Genomic DNA, 16,448 nt, shown 5'->3' with positions numbered 1-16,448 from the left:
CTCTCATTATGCTCTTGAATTGTAGTGACCGTCTCCAATACTTTGGCATAGACAGCAGTTTCATTAAGGGTGTGTGTGTCACTGAAATTGCCTTTTTATGATTCACCAAGGGACCTCCGAGAGTTGGAGTACCCCGCACTGTCTTATCTTCCAATCCCTATGGTCGACCTTGAACTCAAAGACAAGCTCGGTGGAAGTCACATCCATTTCGACATGATATATGTACAGATGCTCTGTTAAAATGGGAGATACTGACATCCTGCTCTTTTTACACTTAACATAAACGTGAGAGCAAGTCTCATCGTCACCTTCATTAACCAGCAAAATGCAAGCTTTAAATCTCATGGATGTAGGAAGAGGCTTCTCATTTAACTCGATTTTCAAAGAACCTCCAGTAGCAGCTCGGTGAGTGAAGTATGCAGGCACTTCTCTGCCGGATTTTGAAATGAGCAATCTGTGGGAGTGATACCAGCTTTCTGCATCTCTTGATGACGAAAGATATAAGACGAGAGAAATTCTGGATCCATGGAGGAAGCTCTTGTATTTCTTTGTCAGTCACGTGCAGCACTGTGATGATGTCAAAAACATGAGGATATTCCTGGAGTCCTTCACTGTATGGCATACACAACCCAGTGAGGCGAGACCAAGATTCGATTGATGAAGGGACTTCTTCTATTGCAGTTCCTCTGAGATCGAGAAGGCCAAGGTTTGTGGAGATCTCAGGAAAACTTTTCAACAGCAAGCAATCAGTGAGATCAAGTGTATGGAGAGTATAACATCCTCAAACTCTATGTATGGACCATTTGAATTGCAGTCCATTAACGGCCCAATTTGGAAAAAAAATATTAAAACGACAAGGGTTTGGTCGTTGGAGTGAGACCATATGTATGTATAAGCGTAATCATCTCCCTCTTCGTTTAGAAAAGAGTAAAACCTAACCTAAGCCGCCCAGAGAGAAAAGAAGGAAATAGAGTGAGGGAGAGGGAGGAGAACTCTCGTGAGGCAAAGGCACTGTCATCATAATCGATCCATCAGTGGCCGGTGTTCACCGAAGTCGGGATACGTTGTTCACCGGAGGAGAGAGGAGCTTTTACCATCACTTGTTTGTTAGGTAAGGAATCCTAATTCAACTATTTTGTCTCCTTCTGAAGGTTTTAGTTATGATCTATTGGGTGTTTAGAATAAATCTGGGTTTTATTGTGAAGAGGAAGAAGAGTACAACAGTTCAAGTGGAGGTTTTGGAGGCTGATCGCCCGTCGAACCAGAAGGATTTGGATAGCGTTTTCAACGTCTACAGATAGATCTTGCTGCAAGGAATCCATAGCAATTGACGGTTTGTCAAACGGAGGTATATTCCATTCGCTATTAGTCTCGCAAATTGATGAAAAATCACTGGATTTGTTTCAGAAAAATTACCAAGTATTTCAGATAAATTCCAGATTCAAGTTGGGGTTTTTGGAGGAGATTTCCAGTCACACCCGAGTAGTTTGGACAGTATTGACGGTGGTTCTTAACAGAAGTAGTGTCAGGGAAGCCGCCTGAATCGACAAAGTGGCCGGAAAAGGTAAACCCTAACTGCCACGACGATTGCTTGTTGTGCAAGAATTGACTGTGTCTGTCAGAAACAGAAACCCTAATCTAGATTTTGAATGTGTTTCTTCTGCTGCAAGTTTCTGGAGTGCAGTCGCCGTTCCTAGTCGCAATTTCAGGTTACTAGTCGCAGTTCTCAATCAAATTAAGGGAAAGGTGAGGGCGGGAATTGCATAAATACATTGGGTACTTTCTAAGCATATTTTCATGAATTGCTTGTATAGGCTTGGAAACTATGTGATTGGTTATGTCTATTATTTGGTATTGTGTGTTATGATGTGATGACTAGATTTATGATAATAGAAGTGTGATGACATGGTACAATGAAATGATGCATGATAGAATGAGATGATATACATAAATGATATTGATATACGATGATTGATGATATGAGATTATGTGTTGGGACACAAACATGAGATTTGTTTTGTGTCTCGAGATGGACAAACCTGAGAATGGTTTTGTGCCTGGTGATTGGAGGAACATGAGATTTGTTTCGTGCCGTGTGATTGGACGAGCCTGAGATTGGTTTTGTGCCATGCTAAGCTGATGAGATTTCGGTTTAGCATTGTTGTTGATGAATGCACGTAAATGATTGATATGAGAAACATGGTTTAGATATTATTGATTTGTACTAGGTTGAGATTATGTGAATCCGCTACGCTTGCTAGATGTATATCAAGAATGTGGAGTCTTATTCTATGCTATGCAATTATTGTTGAATGTGAGTAGATTGTCGTCATTGTAGTCTAGTGGGCAGTGTTGACCCCCTCACTGAGTAATTAATTACTCACCCCTCCTTTCTATTTATTTTTCTCAGGTTAGTTGTGTTCGTTATTTGAATTTTAGAGATTACGGTTTTGAGCCAAACCAAGAAGTCCACACATTGACCGGACCGTATGGCGGGTCTGGGTGTTACAGAGAGATTCCAAATTGATGTTATTCGGAAGAAACTCTAGCTTAGATCATCCTCGTAATTTCAAAATCTTCAACTTCTGAAAATTTCCAATAGAAGAGGGAAGCTTTACCAGACTTGATAAACTGCTAAGATCCAATTCTTCTAGATTGCTGAGATTACCAAAGGAAGGAAGCTTCTCCACACTTGAGCAATGGCTAAGATCCAGTTTTTTAAGATTATTGAGATTACCGACAAAGGGAGGTAGCTTAACCAGACTTGAGCATCTACCGAGATCTAACTCTTGGAGATTAGTGGAACTTCCAATGAAAGAAGGGAGACTGATCAGACTTGAGCAATTACTAATATTTAATTTCTGAAGATTTTTGGTATACCCACTAGTAGAGGGGAGCTTCACCAGGCTGGAGCAATCTTTGAGATTTAATTCCTTAAGATTGGTGGCAGTTGATAGATCAGGAAGCTCCTTTAAGTTTTTAGACACACACACATCCATTTGAGATTTGGAAGCCGCTGTCCACAGACAAATAATAAGAATAAGAACCTGTTATGTATTACACTTAAATTTAAAAAAAGGAGTTACAATTGTAGTTAACTAATTAAACTATATTACGGGAAAACAAATATTTCATTCAAATTAATTTAAACTAGATTTTCACCCGCGGTACACCGAGACTAAATTATAAATTAATGTATTTAATATAATATTTTTAATTTATTTAATTTTCAAATTTCCAATTAATTAAATTTTATCTAATTAATTTATAATTTTGTTTAGAATATTTTTTTTTTCTTCTTACATTTTATACGGTTTGTAACCTAATTACATTAGATTTGTTTTTAGATAGAATATAAATTTTAAAACACTTAGTTTTGTTTTCTATAATTAAACATAACTATATGCCTATATAGTATGTTCGTCTATATTTTTATGTGTATACAATTTTTTTTTTTGGAATATTAAGAATGTGTTGTAGTATGTGTAATATTTTGTAGTTCATATACTAAATAATTTATAAGTTAATTTTCCAAACTATGACTACAAATCTATAATATATGAAATAAACTAATAGTTTTAGTGTTGGTTCTATGTCCAAACCAGCCATGCTAGGCGGATCACGCAACATGTTCAAAGATTTTTAATCCGCAAAAACTCATCATACGAAACCCGTGAAAGTAAAATATAGTATGTGAGGCTAAAAGTCACTTTTATCAAATCAGTTTTTCAAATTTTTAAAGAATAATATCTCTTCTCTCACCTCCTTATAAAATAAATAAATAAATAAAATCTGTATACATTTACAATAATGTTTGTTACTTTTTAAAACAATTAGTTTCTATAAAAAACACAAATATAAGTAGAATTAATTAATTTATTAAATTAATTATTTAATGTCAATGGTATGCCTGTAAATAAGTGCCAACTTGAAGATTTATTCTATGAAAGTCTCCAAAAATGTATATATAGATTTTAAGTGAAGTAAATAGAAAATACTTACCTTAATTCCTTCCCACAGTTTCTCAAGTTCGCTGTTATACAACCGTAATTCGACCAGGAACTCTGAGTTAAAAATAGGAGGCAAACATGTCATCGGGAAATAGGTCCACTCTAGTAATCGAAGTTTTTGAGACATATACTTTAAATCACATGGTAGATGTAATGTATCATGATCCCCTAGGAATCTTAAGAATTGGAGATTAGTCATTCCTTGAAAGGCTCTCTCACTTATATGGAAATTTACTTTGACATTATTATTCCTGTAAAAGTTGAAATCAATGCCTATGACACTTCTACTAGCCTGAAAAAATAACAAAAATAATATGAGATGGTTCATTATCAAGTAAAATCGATATGTTGGGAGATATGACAAAACTTACTTCTACATCATCAGTGAGTATTTCACAAATGTCTCTCTCATCAACCAAATATAGGCGCTGTCCAGGCTCACGAATAGACTGTTTACGGACTATATCTCTACCTAGTTGGACTAGCAGCTTATGCATAGTTATCATTCCATACTCTATAGAGATAAGAGATTTCTCTACTAATACGTTAAGCCCGTGCCTCACATCCAAGAATATCTCTGCAAGATACTCTTCCACTTTCTCAATCACTCTATAATTAGAAATGCAAGCTATATGAAGAAATAAATATTTATTTTCCTCATCTAAGGCATCATAATTGTACTTCAAAATGCTTTGAATATCGGCGTCAAGGCTAGTCCTTAACCTTGGTAGTTCCTTCGCCCACTCCTGCTTAGACATTCCTCGAAAATAAGAGCCCATAACCCTTAAACCCAAAGGGAGTTCACCAGCAAGTTCTGTAACTTCCCAAGCAAGTTGTTTAAAACCATCTTTAGGTAACTTTTGACCAAAAGCATACGTGCACAAGATTTTAAGAGCCTTGTAAGGTTGTGGAAAATCCACTTTGTAAATATGATTAATCCCATGTGTCCTAAAAAGCTTTCGATCTTGACTTGTGATGATAATCCGACTCCCAGGACCAAACCACCGAGTTTCTTTCGCCATGGCATCAAGTTGCATCGACTGGTCCACACCATCAAGAACAACAAGAACTTTCTTGTCTTTTAGCCTGTCTTCAACAACTCCCAAATGAGATATCTTCATATCATTCTGGTTGGTTATTTGAGACATAAACTGCTGTTGTAACTGCAACTTTGCATTGTAGTCATCGGAACAAGGTCTTGTATATTTTGCTTCGATAGATTCCATAAAGACACTCAGTTGAAAACCGTTGGAGAGATTGTTGTACACAACTCTAGCAATGGTGATCTTCCCAATCCCGGAAGGACCCTAAAGCCCAATCATCCTCACTTCATCTGAATCTAGGCATAACAATGGTTCCATCTTCTCCAAATGAGCTCTCATACCAACCAACCCGTCGAAATCACTTGATGATACTGAATTATTCAACTTGTTGGAAATATCAATAGATATATTTTTTATCATAGCCGCTTCATTATCCCTAACGATATTAGAAGATAGATATCACAACATCGATTAAACAATTATTGAGAAATCACGCATTCAAAAAAAAAAAAAATCTATGAAAAGCTATAAATAATATACAGTTTGTTAGAAATAATTTAAATGGAAATAGAAAACAACGAACCAGTTGTTTGAATGGTAACCGGCGATTGTGGCTACTTCTGCCAAAGCTTGTCTCCATCTCCCAATGTCCTGTTTTGTTTTACCGACACAAGTTTTTTTGAAGATCTTCCCAAAATCTCCATTTAGTTTTTTTACATCAGAGGGATCCACTTTATAGAAAATAACCATCACCGTTTGACCAAGTTCTTCCCTGCACTTCATAATCTCTGCCAATTCGTCAAGACACCAACTCGAAGAAGCGTAGTTTCTCGAGAGTAAGATAATTGCGATCTTGGATTCTCGAATCGCCCGAATGAGTTCAGGACCGATGGACTCTCCTCTCTTGATCTCATTATCAATAAATGGTGTGATTCCCATTCTTTGAAACTCCATTTGAATGTGGCTAAGAAAGTCTCTACGGACATCTTCCCCTCGAAAGCTTGGAAAGACATGGTGCGTCCAGATGCGATTCAAAGGAGATGGAGGAGATGAAGGAGATAGAGAAGGTGAAGGAGATGGAGGTGGTGATGACGTTTCTTTATCATCTTATTGATGGAGTCTGAGTTTTTTAGAAAGCGTGAACAAGCCTATTGTTGCAGCAACAACAGTGGTAAGGAAAAAAGAAGAAGAATCCATTAGCAAGTATGGCTGGAGAGATGATGAATATCACAGATCCTTAAAGAGAGCTATGTGCAAAGGAGACTATTTATATACACTACAAAAGAACGTTGACCCATTGACTCAAAATATGTTTTTTTTTTTTTGTTGTTAAGTTTCTCTATTGACCTTGACCTCATTGACTGAAGAGTCTTCGCAACTACCCACTAGTAGAGAGGAAGCTTCCTTCAAAGATTTCTCTTTAGAAAAAAGAAGTAGAAAAGTAATTTCTCTAACATTTACATTCAAAGACATTATTTTTTGGAATAAGGTATGAAATTCGATTTAATGATGCAAATAGGCAACGGGAAATTCACAAGAAATGTCGTGGAAGTAGTAGTGACTAAAATCCAAAATCTAAACTTTATACAAAAGGTGTGACAAAACTGGAAATGGTATATTTTCGTTTTCGTTTTGGAAATTTGTTTTCCTTTAATCCATAATCCAATTCAAGAGTTTAGAAAGAAAAAAAATTTAGGAAATATTGTTTTTGAGGTTTTAGCCAATTTTCAATGAAAATAATCAATAGTTTAGGTTTCTCATAAGAAAATACTCTTTTTCTGTACATAATTAGTTTTCATAATTCCGATTTATATTTCTCTGTGATCATCGTATTTTTGGTTTATACTTCTTTGTGATCATCATATTGTAGATTTATATTTTAAGGCAATCTTGATTCAGTAGATTAATTATTACCCTGAAATATAGCATAGTAATTTACTAAAGTTGTATAAATATCATCAGTTTGAAAAAAAAGGGGTATAAATATCATCATTGCATAATAACCTCTATTAATTAAATCTAAATATTGCATGTTATTAACAAAAATATAAGATTATATCTAAGTTTTTATTTATAATTGTAAATCATCTATCATTTCTTTAAATTTTTTCTTTTAATAAAGATATATGAAAAAAGATTTATAGAAAATGAAAAATAATAATTAAAAATTATCTTGTCTAGATATTTATTATATTTTCTAAGTTAACTTTTAACTACTTATATAGAGTGAAAAGATTATATAAATTATTTTCTCCTATAATAGTTCTTTTTATTTGTAAAATGTTTCTTTTGTCAGATCATTTATTTAATTTATGTCCTGATTTTCTTATCTCATATGGATCATGTGCTTACTTAGCATAGATATTTTGATTTACGTTTTAGTTAAATTACTTACTTAGATTTCCTATAAATGCATATTACTCTTTTAGTTAACTGAAACTTTTGAGAAAGAAAAATAAATATTTTATCTTGATGATTTCTCTCATCCTCTGATTAAAAATTACTCATTTGGTTTTGTTTTGTAATAAAACGATACATTCCAGACCAAAAGATCTACGTCACAGAAGTCGCCTCAGACAGTGAAGAAGATGACAACAAATAAGATAGACGTCGCCTCTCTTTTGGAGACAGGGGGAATAAGTAATAAGTGAGTAATATATGATAGTGAAATATATGGTTGTGAGATAGTTGAATAAATGGAGGGTTGTAAAATAAAGTAGAGAGTTGAATAAATGGAGGGTTGTAAAATAAAGCTTAGGGAATATTACATAGAATATTCCTTTGATTTTGACAACAAAAGCTCTTACATTTCAACGCCAACTGTCTAGAAAAAAGCTTGGATTTGTCATTTGTGTCAGGTGAAATGGATAGTTACTGGAGATTAAAAAGCTTGGTGAATGATTTTCCGGTTAGCCGACAAGGATCGATATACTCATGGACAGTAGATGAGTTTCAGACCAGCTTAGGGAAAAAATGTGGGTCAATGAACATGGATGAGTTGGTTAAGAATATATCTAGTGCTGAAGAAACACAAGAGGGGTTGAAGAGACAAGGCTCAATATCTCTGCCTCGAACACTTAGCCAAAAACCTGTTGATGAAGTTTGGAAATATATCACACAAGAAGACAACACCAAGAACAATGGAGTAACTAAGGTTCCTGATCATCTTCAGAGACAACAAACCTTAGGGGACATCACTCTTGAAGAGTTTTTAACTCGTTCTGGAGCAAAAGTAAATAATATGAACACAGGTTTGGGTGTTCAGTTCCAGCCGAAAGCAATGGTTTCTGATTTTACGAACAATATAGTTCCAAGGTGTCATGATTCTAATATGCATCAAAATGTGAATGGGTCTATGTCAACGTATCAACCGCAACAATGTATCATGTGTAAGCCGAATGGTTATTCATATGTAGGACAACAAATCCGAATCTCGAATGGTGTCACAGGCTTTATCGACCAAACTGTGCAAGCTGAGAAGAAAAGCTTGGTCCCAAGAGTTACGACAAATCCTAGTGGAGCCATAGCATGTTCTTCGGTTAACCCATATCCAATATTAAATAAGATGCAAAATAACGATGGTACGTCTTCATTACTGTCACCATCTCTGAACATTTATAGTGGTAGTACTAGTACTACAAGGGGTAGGAAGATTGATAATACCGTCGCGGCAGATAATAAAATCACTGACAAAAAACTGAAAAGAAAGATAAAGAACCGAGAATCAGCAGCGAGATCACGGGCTCGGAAGCAGGTAAACAAAATCTTTATCTATACAGTTTAATTGATTTAGTGTAACGTACCAAACTTCTCCATTTGCCATGTTAGGCTAAAACTATGGAGCTTGAACTTGAACTTGGAAATTTAAAGAAGAAATACCAAGAGCTACTAAAAGAACAAGTAGATATGCGGAAAATGCAAACCGAACCGGTAATTTATTTCTCCAACTGGTACATCAATTGAAAGATTTGCCACATCTAACTTCAAAACTTTTTTCTAAAACTTTGTGAAGGGAATGATTCAACTTCAAGGAAGACCAGAGAGAAAGTTGAGGAGAACGAACTCGGACATTATGTGAATCAAGAAGACTGGAGCTGGAGGATAATAAGTTTATTTAGTTCATCATGCTTTGTTTTTGCCTTTCACAAAAAAAAAAAAAAAAAAAAGTTGTTTTTGCATATATATGAATGCTGGGTATAATTTTAACTATTGCCTAGTGATGTTAAAACGGACTGGCCCTGCCCTTTAAGACCCTGTCCATTAAGACTCTGCCCATTAAATAATATACCCGTTTAGATCCATTTAATATTATACCCGTTTAGACCCTGCTCATTTATTATTGATATTGTTACTGAAGCCCGTTTAAGATTTTTTACCTATTTTGTGTTTGGGTTTTGTTGTCTAATTAAAGCCCACAAGAAGCAAATCTTTACAACACAAGTCTTTACCAAACACAAACACAACACAAGTCTTTACACATTTCCGTTTCAAGTTCATTGGATCTTTAGTCTTTTGACTATTCTTCAATTTCCGTTTCTTCCTCATTCATCCCCAATGTTCTGCAAAACCCTGCAAACACAAACACAAAACACAATAGTGTCAAAGGTTCTGAAAGACTAGAAAAACAAATATAACATATGTCGAAATGAGAAATTAAAATGCTAATTTTGGCATAACATCTGTCGAAATGAAAATTAACAAGTAAACTTACAATTACTCTTATTAGCATTATCATTATCACACAAAACGTATTCATGAAAAACTCAAACAAAACTCAAACATCATAGTCCCTCAAACACTTACACGAAAGGATGATGTGTTACCTGATCTTTAGTGAGATAATGGTTGCAAACTCAAGCAAATATGAAACACCAAGGAGGCGCACTTAACATCACACTCAAAGAAAGAAACACAATAGTATATACTACATTGAACATTGGCTGAAAATTCAAATTCAAACCAGAAACACAACAATTACAAACCTGATGAATAACTTCGAACTTCTCCAAAGCAACAAAGCAACAAAGGGTTGAAACACACACTCAAAGCAACAAAGCAACAAAGGGTTGAAACACACACTCAAAGCAACAAAGAGGTAACGATACTGAGCATACTGAGAATCAAACATTCTCTAGTCCACTAAACAAACAACAAAGCAACAAAGGGTTGAAACAAATCACAAATACTGAGAATCAACACAACAAAGGGTATACCCATCAATCAATAATCATAAATTGTAAAACCCACGAAGCAAATATGAATCATACAAGTATACAACACAGAACAAGACCAACACCAAATAATCAATTGAACTGAAGGATTAGAGAGAGACCTTGTGAATCCTCTAATGGTGGCGTGACGATGGCGTGATGGTGGAGAAAAAGGTTGTGTATGCTCGGAGCCTCCGAGTCGGAGCGTGACGGTGGCGAAAAGATTCGTCGGGATCAGAGAGCAAAAGATGACGGAGGTGGGTTTCTGCTTCGCGATTGTGAGTTGTGACATTAGCCCTAACCTCCTACCACTAAACGACTAAACGTTGTCGTTTACATCAAAAATTCAAAAAAAAAAGAACTATCGGGCTACCCATTTAAAATTAAATAAGACCCGTTAATAAAAGGGCTTAAACGGGTGCACCCAATTAAAATTATTGGTTTTCTAAACGGATTCGGATCTAAAAACACTGTACAGAGCCCTATAAGACCCGCGGGGCTTAAGCCCATTTTAACATCACTACTATTGCCCAAACAATAAACAAATAAGCTATTTTCTTAGTCAGTTTGACCGTGCTTGATTATTTATTTTATTGGACCAGATAAGTAGTTCATGAGGTTTGAAATACAGATCCTTATCTTGTTTGATGCAGGATTTTATTCACAATATAAGCTACAAAAATGTATGTTAAAGTTTATGGACACATTAACCAGAGAAGTAGTTCCTGAGGTTTGAAAAACAAATCCTTAATTGTTGGGCTACGCAACTGGTAGATGTCATTTGCAGCAACCACCACAACATTTTAACACTCCAAGAATTGATTGTAACAACATGAAAATAGTTCTGATCGATTTCTCAATTAAATCTTGGGACTTTTCGTTTGCTCTCAGTTCTCAAATCATCCGTCTATTGTTACATCAATCCCATCTTCCCATTCCAGATTCACAACCTCATCCACTTGTACATCATGTTAATATCAACAGCGACGGCACACAAACCATTGTCAGCCAGAACCTGCTTCATATGGATCACTCGATATTGATCACGTACTACAAACATGGAAAATAACATAGCATAATAACCCTTTCAGATCAAATACGCCAGAACAAAGACAGCTTTGGCCTAGTCTAAACCTGTGATGAGCAGATATGTCAGGTAAGGCCGCCAGCCCTTATTTTCTTTTCTAATTTCCAAGTCCTCACCATAAACGATCAATAACGGTTTAAACGATCAAATAAAATTAAAATTAAAATAAATGTGCCACGGTGAAATGTGGAACCAGACATGCAAAGAAACTTTGTTTGTACCACCAGGGAAAGATGATATAGATAAGTTAGTGGCGGCAATGTAATCTCTAGCACGGATAACCCGATGCACATCCTCTGCCCTTCCATGAGATCATTTTCCGGTGATCTCTGCCTCTGAATGATCTCACAAGAAGCTTACCGTCTACAGGCTTGCACAAACCGACATCAACCACAGTTGTCGCTGTTCCTCTTTTAGAATCTGGAGATGGGTCGTCCACGTAGTAGTCGAACAACATTGCTAAGCATCTGATTTGATGAGATAGGAGATAGTTTTCTTGATCTGAAGGAATAATCTTCAACATATGAAGGTTCACCTGATACCGCCACAAAAACGTTACAGAGATGTTATAGTTGGTGTCATAGAGTAAAGATTAGTATATGTTTACTGGGCGTAACACTTACTTCTGCTTCCATTGCTCGAAGTTCATTATAATGGTCACTTTCATTTGTCCCATTGTCATTTTCTGACGAAGAAGAAGCATGGAGAGACAGAGAAAACAAAGGAGGTCGAAGAGGATACTCCATGCTAATATAGACCTGCCAATACAACTCAATTTTAACACTTAAGAATGAAAAAGATAAAGGGAAGACAGCGTTTTTAGAAGTTACCGTTGCTTCTAACTTCCACAACTTTCCGCCATCTGTTTTCCTGGAGAGCACAAGCGCAAACTCTCTCGCACCATAATCCACCCATGAATTATCAGGGCACAATGCTTCCACATGCGCCTCAGTTCTCCCGGCTGGCTCATCTACTTCACTATCATCGTCCAAAACAAGATCCAAATCATCTTCGTATATCTTGAAACTTGGTGACTTTCCTTTGCTAATTGGAGAATCTAGGTTCTTTGTCATCAAGGCCAACTGCCTTGACCGTGCTTGATTAGATACTTTCAATGGGGTATGATTGGAACTGGTTAACGAAGCAGCCGCTGTGACCAAAGAGGGAAGTTCTCCATCTTCCCGTATAGTTTCAAGATCTTCCTTTCCAGAAATAGATCTTCCCTCTACATCGATTTCCATAGGTTCTGGAACTTGTTCCACACTGTTCAGAGTCAGAGAGCATGACTTACTAGCCGAAGGCCGTATATGTAACCAGGAATCCAAAGCACAGAGAACCTTATGGAGTGCCCACGGAGCATCTTCGCAGTTGACCACTGGTAACTCATGTTTCATGAGCAAATCAAGCTGTTCCCTGTTGCCAGTAGAAGTTTCCAAAGTATTCAGCAAAAACAAACATATCAACAGAAATGATTACCTATGGAAGCTCTTATCACAAAGTCGACAATGCTGCAGGAAGATTAATTTGTTGACTGCCAAGTTATTGACAAAACAAAACTATTAACTGTACGAAGGATATGCTGATAGAACTTTGGATTGTGTTTCTTAAAATAAACTATTAAAACCAAACTATTAAACCTACAAATTTTCTGTAGTTCTTTGCATTGTGTTCTTTAACTAAGACGGAAAACATACAGAGTGGTGAACTCACGCAAGAGCCAGATGCGCTTTCTTCCGCGAGCGTATTCTTTGCAGAACTGTTTGCACCCTATGCTGCTGGCGATACAATGAGAGATTAGGCACAAACGCATCACTTTTAGCTGAGTCAGTGTTATGAGCTTCTTCGCCTAGTAAAACTGGTGACACTTCTGGTAAAATATCAATTCCCGCCAAATGTTGTACCCATTTGTAAGGCCTTGAAGTTCTGTTCTCATCAAATGCCTGACCATCACCAAGGATGAGCTTGGTCGACTGTATGGAAGACCGGCCATACGAGGAGAATTGAGTATGCTTTTTAAAAGTAAAGTTGTCAAAACCACATGTAGAAAACTGAAACACAAAAACGAAAAGTTACCTGATGAGGAGGCTCAAGTCCAGCATCATCTGGAAATAAGTTACAAAAGATGTTTTTCTCTGGTCCATCCTGAGAGCCTTCAGCATCAACACATACTACGTTCAACTTCAGCAGGTACTCAAACTTGAGAATGACAAGTTTGAAGGATTTTGCATCAGGCATCTCATCATCATATATGTGAAGGAAAATCTTGAGAGGGTGGACTTGATATAATCCTGTCTTGTCAGAACCTTCTTTGCTAGTAAGTTTCTTGGGTCGTTTTCTTCTCCTTTGTCCATCATCATCGTCATCAGGTCCATCGTCCTCCAACCTAGAACTCTCTGGATTATTCAATACACCTGAAGATCAATACCAAATTAATACTCCTTTCGTTTCAGTATTAGAGACCAAAGTAAGTATTAAAAACAATACCTGAGTCCTTTTTCGATTGTTGTCTAGCATAAGCTTGAGCATCCTTAAGGCTCCCAACTACCTCCAAATCAATGCTCTCTTCAAAAGCTTCCTTTTGTGCCAAGAGCTGTGAGTATAGAACATAAAGCGGAGGAGGAAGCAGCTCAGCTAAATTATGCTGCTTCAGTTTCTTTGTGTGCTGTATACCCAACTGGTTCTGTACTGGAAGTGATGCTTTCTTCAGAGACTTGAGGTGTAAAGGAAGACTTGACAAAAATTTCTTACGCTCTGCAATGGTTTCTAGTAAACTCTTCTTCTTTTGCTCCAATCTCGCTCGTTGCTTACACAATTCTTTCCTCTGAATCAAAATACATATAAAGGTGATGAACGGTACATGTTTCCGAAAAGTGATTCCCCTATATTCTTTCGCCGTATTATTGATAAACCAGCTTTTAGCATTTTACGATTAGTTTGCAAGAACTCTTTCTGCTGGATCATTCGACTACTCCAATATTCCAATATACCAATAAAGTCCTAAAAACACTCAAATCATTTCTACCAAACGTAAACATTCAATGGAGATGAACTTGAATAAATGTCAGATATGATGATTGAGTCCTACCTGATGAAGCTCAAAATTGAGTCTCTTAGGCATCAAAACATGTGAACTATCACTTGATTGCGATTGGTCCTTGATAGCTTCAGGAGCATCTCGAAAGAACTCTTGTTCAGGAACAAGATCAATGTCAGGATACTTAGATTTGAAATCCCTACAAGCCTTAATAGCTTTAACGTAATGGCTCTTCTCGTACATAAGATTATGCAATTGCAATGTCGTGAAATCAACAGGTGCTTTAGCTCGTTCCGTCTCCGCTTTCACTTTATCTTCCTCAGTCAGAATCGCACGATTCGCCTGCGAAATGAGAAGGAACGAAACCCTAAGTTTGGTATAGAAAAGGAAAAAAAAAAGAGAGGCGGAGGAAGAACCCTAGAGATTGTTAGAGAAACCTGACGAAGATTAACGAAGTTGAGGAACATTTGTGTGAGGAGTTCTCGAATCTCAGATTTGTGATTTCCTTCTTTTTTCATGGAGAGCATCGTCGCGACGATTTCTTCTACGGAGGCTTTGCTCTCTCGAAGTAACTCGAGTGGAGATTTACCTGGCTCTCGCGGTGGTTGTGTAGTCTCCGTCGTCGTCGTTACTTCCGGCGTCGGGATTTCGTCGGCGGTGACCATTCCTTCTTCTATTTCGCCGTCCTCCATTGTCGATTTCTCCCCAGTCAGGCTCCCTTACTTCTGGCAGGATTTATGATTTTTTTTCTAAACTATTTTAATTACAAACAAAAATGTACTTCCATGGTTAAATTTAGGAGAAATTTGAACGTATAACCAAAAAAAATCTTTAAATTCATTTTATAACTATTTTAACCATCAAACTATTATACACGCTGTATATTTTCTATATTAATCACTAAATTATCCCTCCCACCACCACCACTTATCATCATCATCTCCTACCACCACCAACCACCGGCCACCATCCACCACCACCTCCGACCACCGTACACTACCAACTCCAGCCACCGCACACCACCTCCAGCCACCTCCAGCCACCTTCAGCCACCGGCCACCGGCCACCGTCCAACCACCTCTGACCACTGTCCAACCATCTCCGGCCACTACCTCCGACCACCTCTGACCACCATCCTCTACCACCTCTGACTACTTTCCTCCACCATCATCACAACCTTTTTGGTAATTTTTCCTACCCTTTATGTTATTTATTTAATTTTTGAATTATTATGCTATATTCTTAACTATATACTAGAATTTGGCTAGTTGGCAAATTGAGTTTTGTGAAGTAGTAATTACTTATGTTATAATTATTTTTCGTAAACAATCATTGGGTCCGAATGGTTACTCCTGTCGGGGCAGATAAATCCGTCTGCGAATTAAACTGTTCTGTTTTTGGTGTGAACAATAAACTATTGGAGTCCAACTCTATTTATATGCTAAAACGGTTTATAGTTAGTTTTCTACAGTTTGTTCTCTGTTTTCTTTATACAATATTACTATAGCCTACGCTTGATGAATGATAAATAAAAAGCGGTCTACTCCGCAGACGGATTTTTGTTTCAACCGCTGCACCTGCAACCATTAACACCCATTATATACTAACGTTGTAATTTTTAGTTGATATCAATAAAATTGTTTTGTAAAAATTGTTTGTTTTACAAAACAAAAATATACAAACGATAAAAATAAAAATAAAAAAATCTACTTTGTGATAACAAAATAACATAAGAGTGTAACACAAATCCGTAAATTTTCAACAAATAAAAATACTAATATCTTTAGAAGCGATAAAAAATTGTAGCAGAAAACTTAATAGACAAATTTTATATCATTTTGTGATTAGTAAAAATTAAAATGGTAAATCACATAACGCAGTAAAAAACATATTACATGTTAAGAAGTGTTCTAAAATTTCTTATTGTTTGATCTTTAAAAAAATGAATTTTCTTTTGGTAAGATAGGTAGATAACCTGACTGGATTTATAACAAAAATATAGTCTTTGTCATATTTTGTGTGTAAATATCAGTGGGATAAAACTAAATTATCCTTGTTTTAAGT

General features: G+C 36.4%; 2 protein-coding genes and 1 pseudogene across 3 annotated transcripts; 1 reads left to right on the top strand and 2 right to left on the bottom strand.

Moving 5' to 3' along the window:
• On the bottom strand, window positions 1,862–6,289 carry LOC104760666 (annotated as a pseudogene).
• Window positions 7,917–9,131, top strand: LOC104763173 (ABSCISIC ACID-INSENSITIVE 5-like protein 8). Its single transcript, XM_010486580.2, has 3 exons — window positions 7,917–8,807; window positions 8,882–8,983; window positions 9,066–9,131. Exons 1-3 carry the CDS (start codon window positions 7,917–7,919, stop codon window positions 9,129–9,131), a joined length of 1,059 nt encoding a protein of 352 aa, XP_010484882.1.
• LOC104760665 (THO complex subunit 5B) lies at window positions 11,323–15,167 on the bottom strand. Of its 2 annotated transcripts, none has more exons than XM_010483624.1 (8): window positions 14,822–15,167; window positions 14,436–14,726; window positions 13,835–14,171; window positions 13,424–13,761; window positions 13,061–13,320; window positions 12,181–12,763; window positions 11,974–12,108; window positions 11,323–11,885 (listed from the first exon to the last, which is right to left on the bottom strand). In XM_010483624.1, the coding sequence occupies exons 1-8, from the start codon at window positions 15,074–15,076 to the stop codon at window positions 11,619–11,621; spliced, it is 2,466 nt and encodes an 821-aa protein (XP_010481926.1). In that variant the 5' UTR covers window positions 15,077–15,167; the 3' UTR covers window positions 11,323–11,618. The 2 variants fall into 2 exon arrangements, with proteins under 2 accessions (XP_010481926.1, XP_010481927.1); XM_010483625.2 differs by having other exon boundaries at window positions 13,424–13,743.

Source organism: Camelina sativa, chromosome 18 (assembly GCF_000633955.1).
Source record: "Camelina sativa cultivar DH55 chromosome 18, Cs, whole genome shotgun sequence".
Taxonomy (NCBI): domain Eukaryota; kingdom Viridiplantae; phylum Streptophyta; class Magnoliopsida; order Brassicales; family Brassicaceae; genus Camelina; species Camelina sativa.
This window is presented reverse-complemented; position numbering and strand designations above follow the sequence as displayed.

Bases quoted from the DNA above. Each gene is read 5' to 3' on its own strand.
- LOC104763173 (XM_010486580.2), top strand. From the start codon at position 7,917: ATGGATAGTTACTGGAGATTAAAAAGCTTGGTGAATGATTTTCCGGTT. The intron at 8,808-8,881 runs GTAAACAAAATC...TTGCCATGTTAG, and splicing joins GATCACGGGCTCGGAAGCAG to GCTAAAACTATGGAGCTTGA. The intron at 8,984-9,065 runs GTAATTTATTTC...AACTTTGTGAAG, and splicing joins GGAAAATGCAAACCGAACCG to GGAATGATTCAACTTCAAGG.
- LOC104760665 (XM_010483624.1), bottom strand. From the start codon at position 15,076: ATGGAGGACGGCGAAATAGAAGAAGGAATGGTCACCGCCGACGAAATC. The intron at 13,762-13,834 runs GTATTGTTTTTA...ATTGATCTTCAG, and splicing joins ACAATCGAAAAAGGACTCAG to GTGTATTGAATAATCCAGAG. The intron at 13,321-13,423 runs GTAACTTTTCGT...TCTTCCATACAG, and splicing joins GACTTGAGCCTCCTCATCAG to TCGACCAAGCTCATCCTTGG.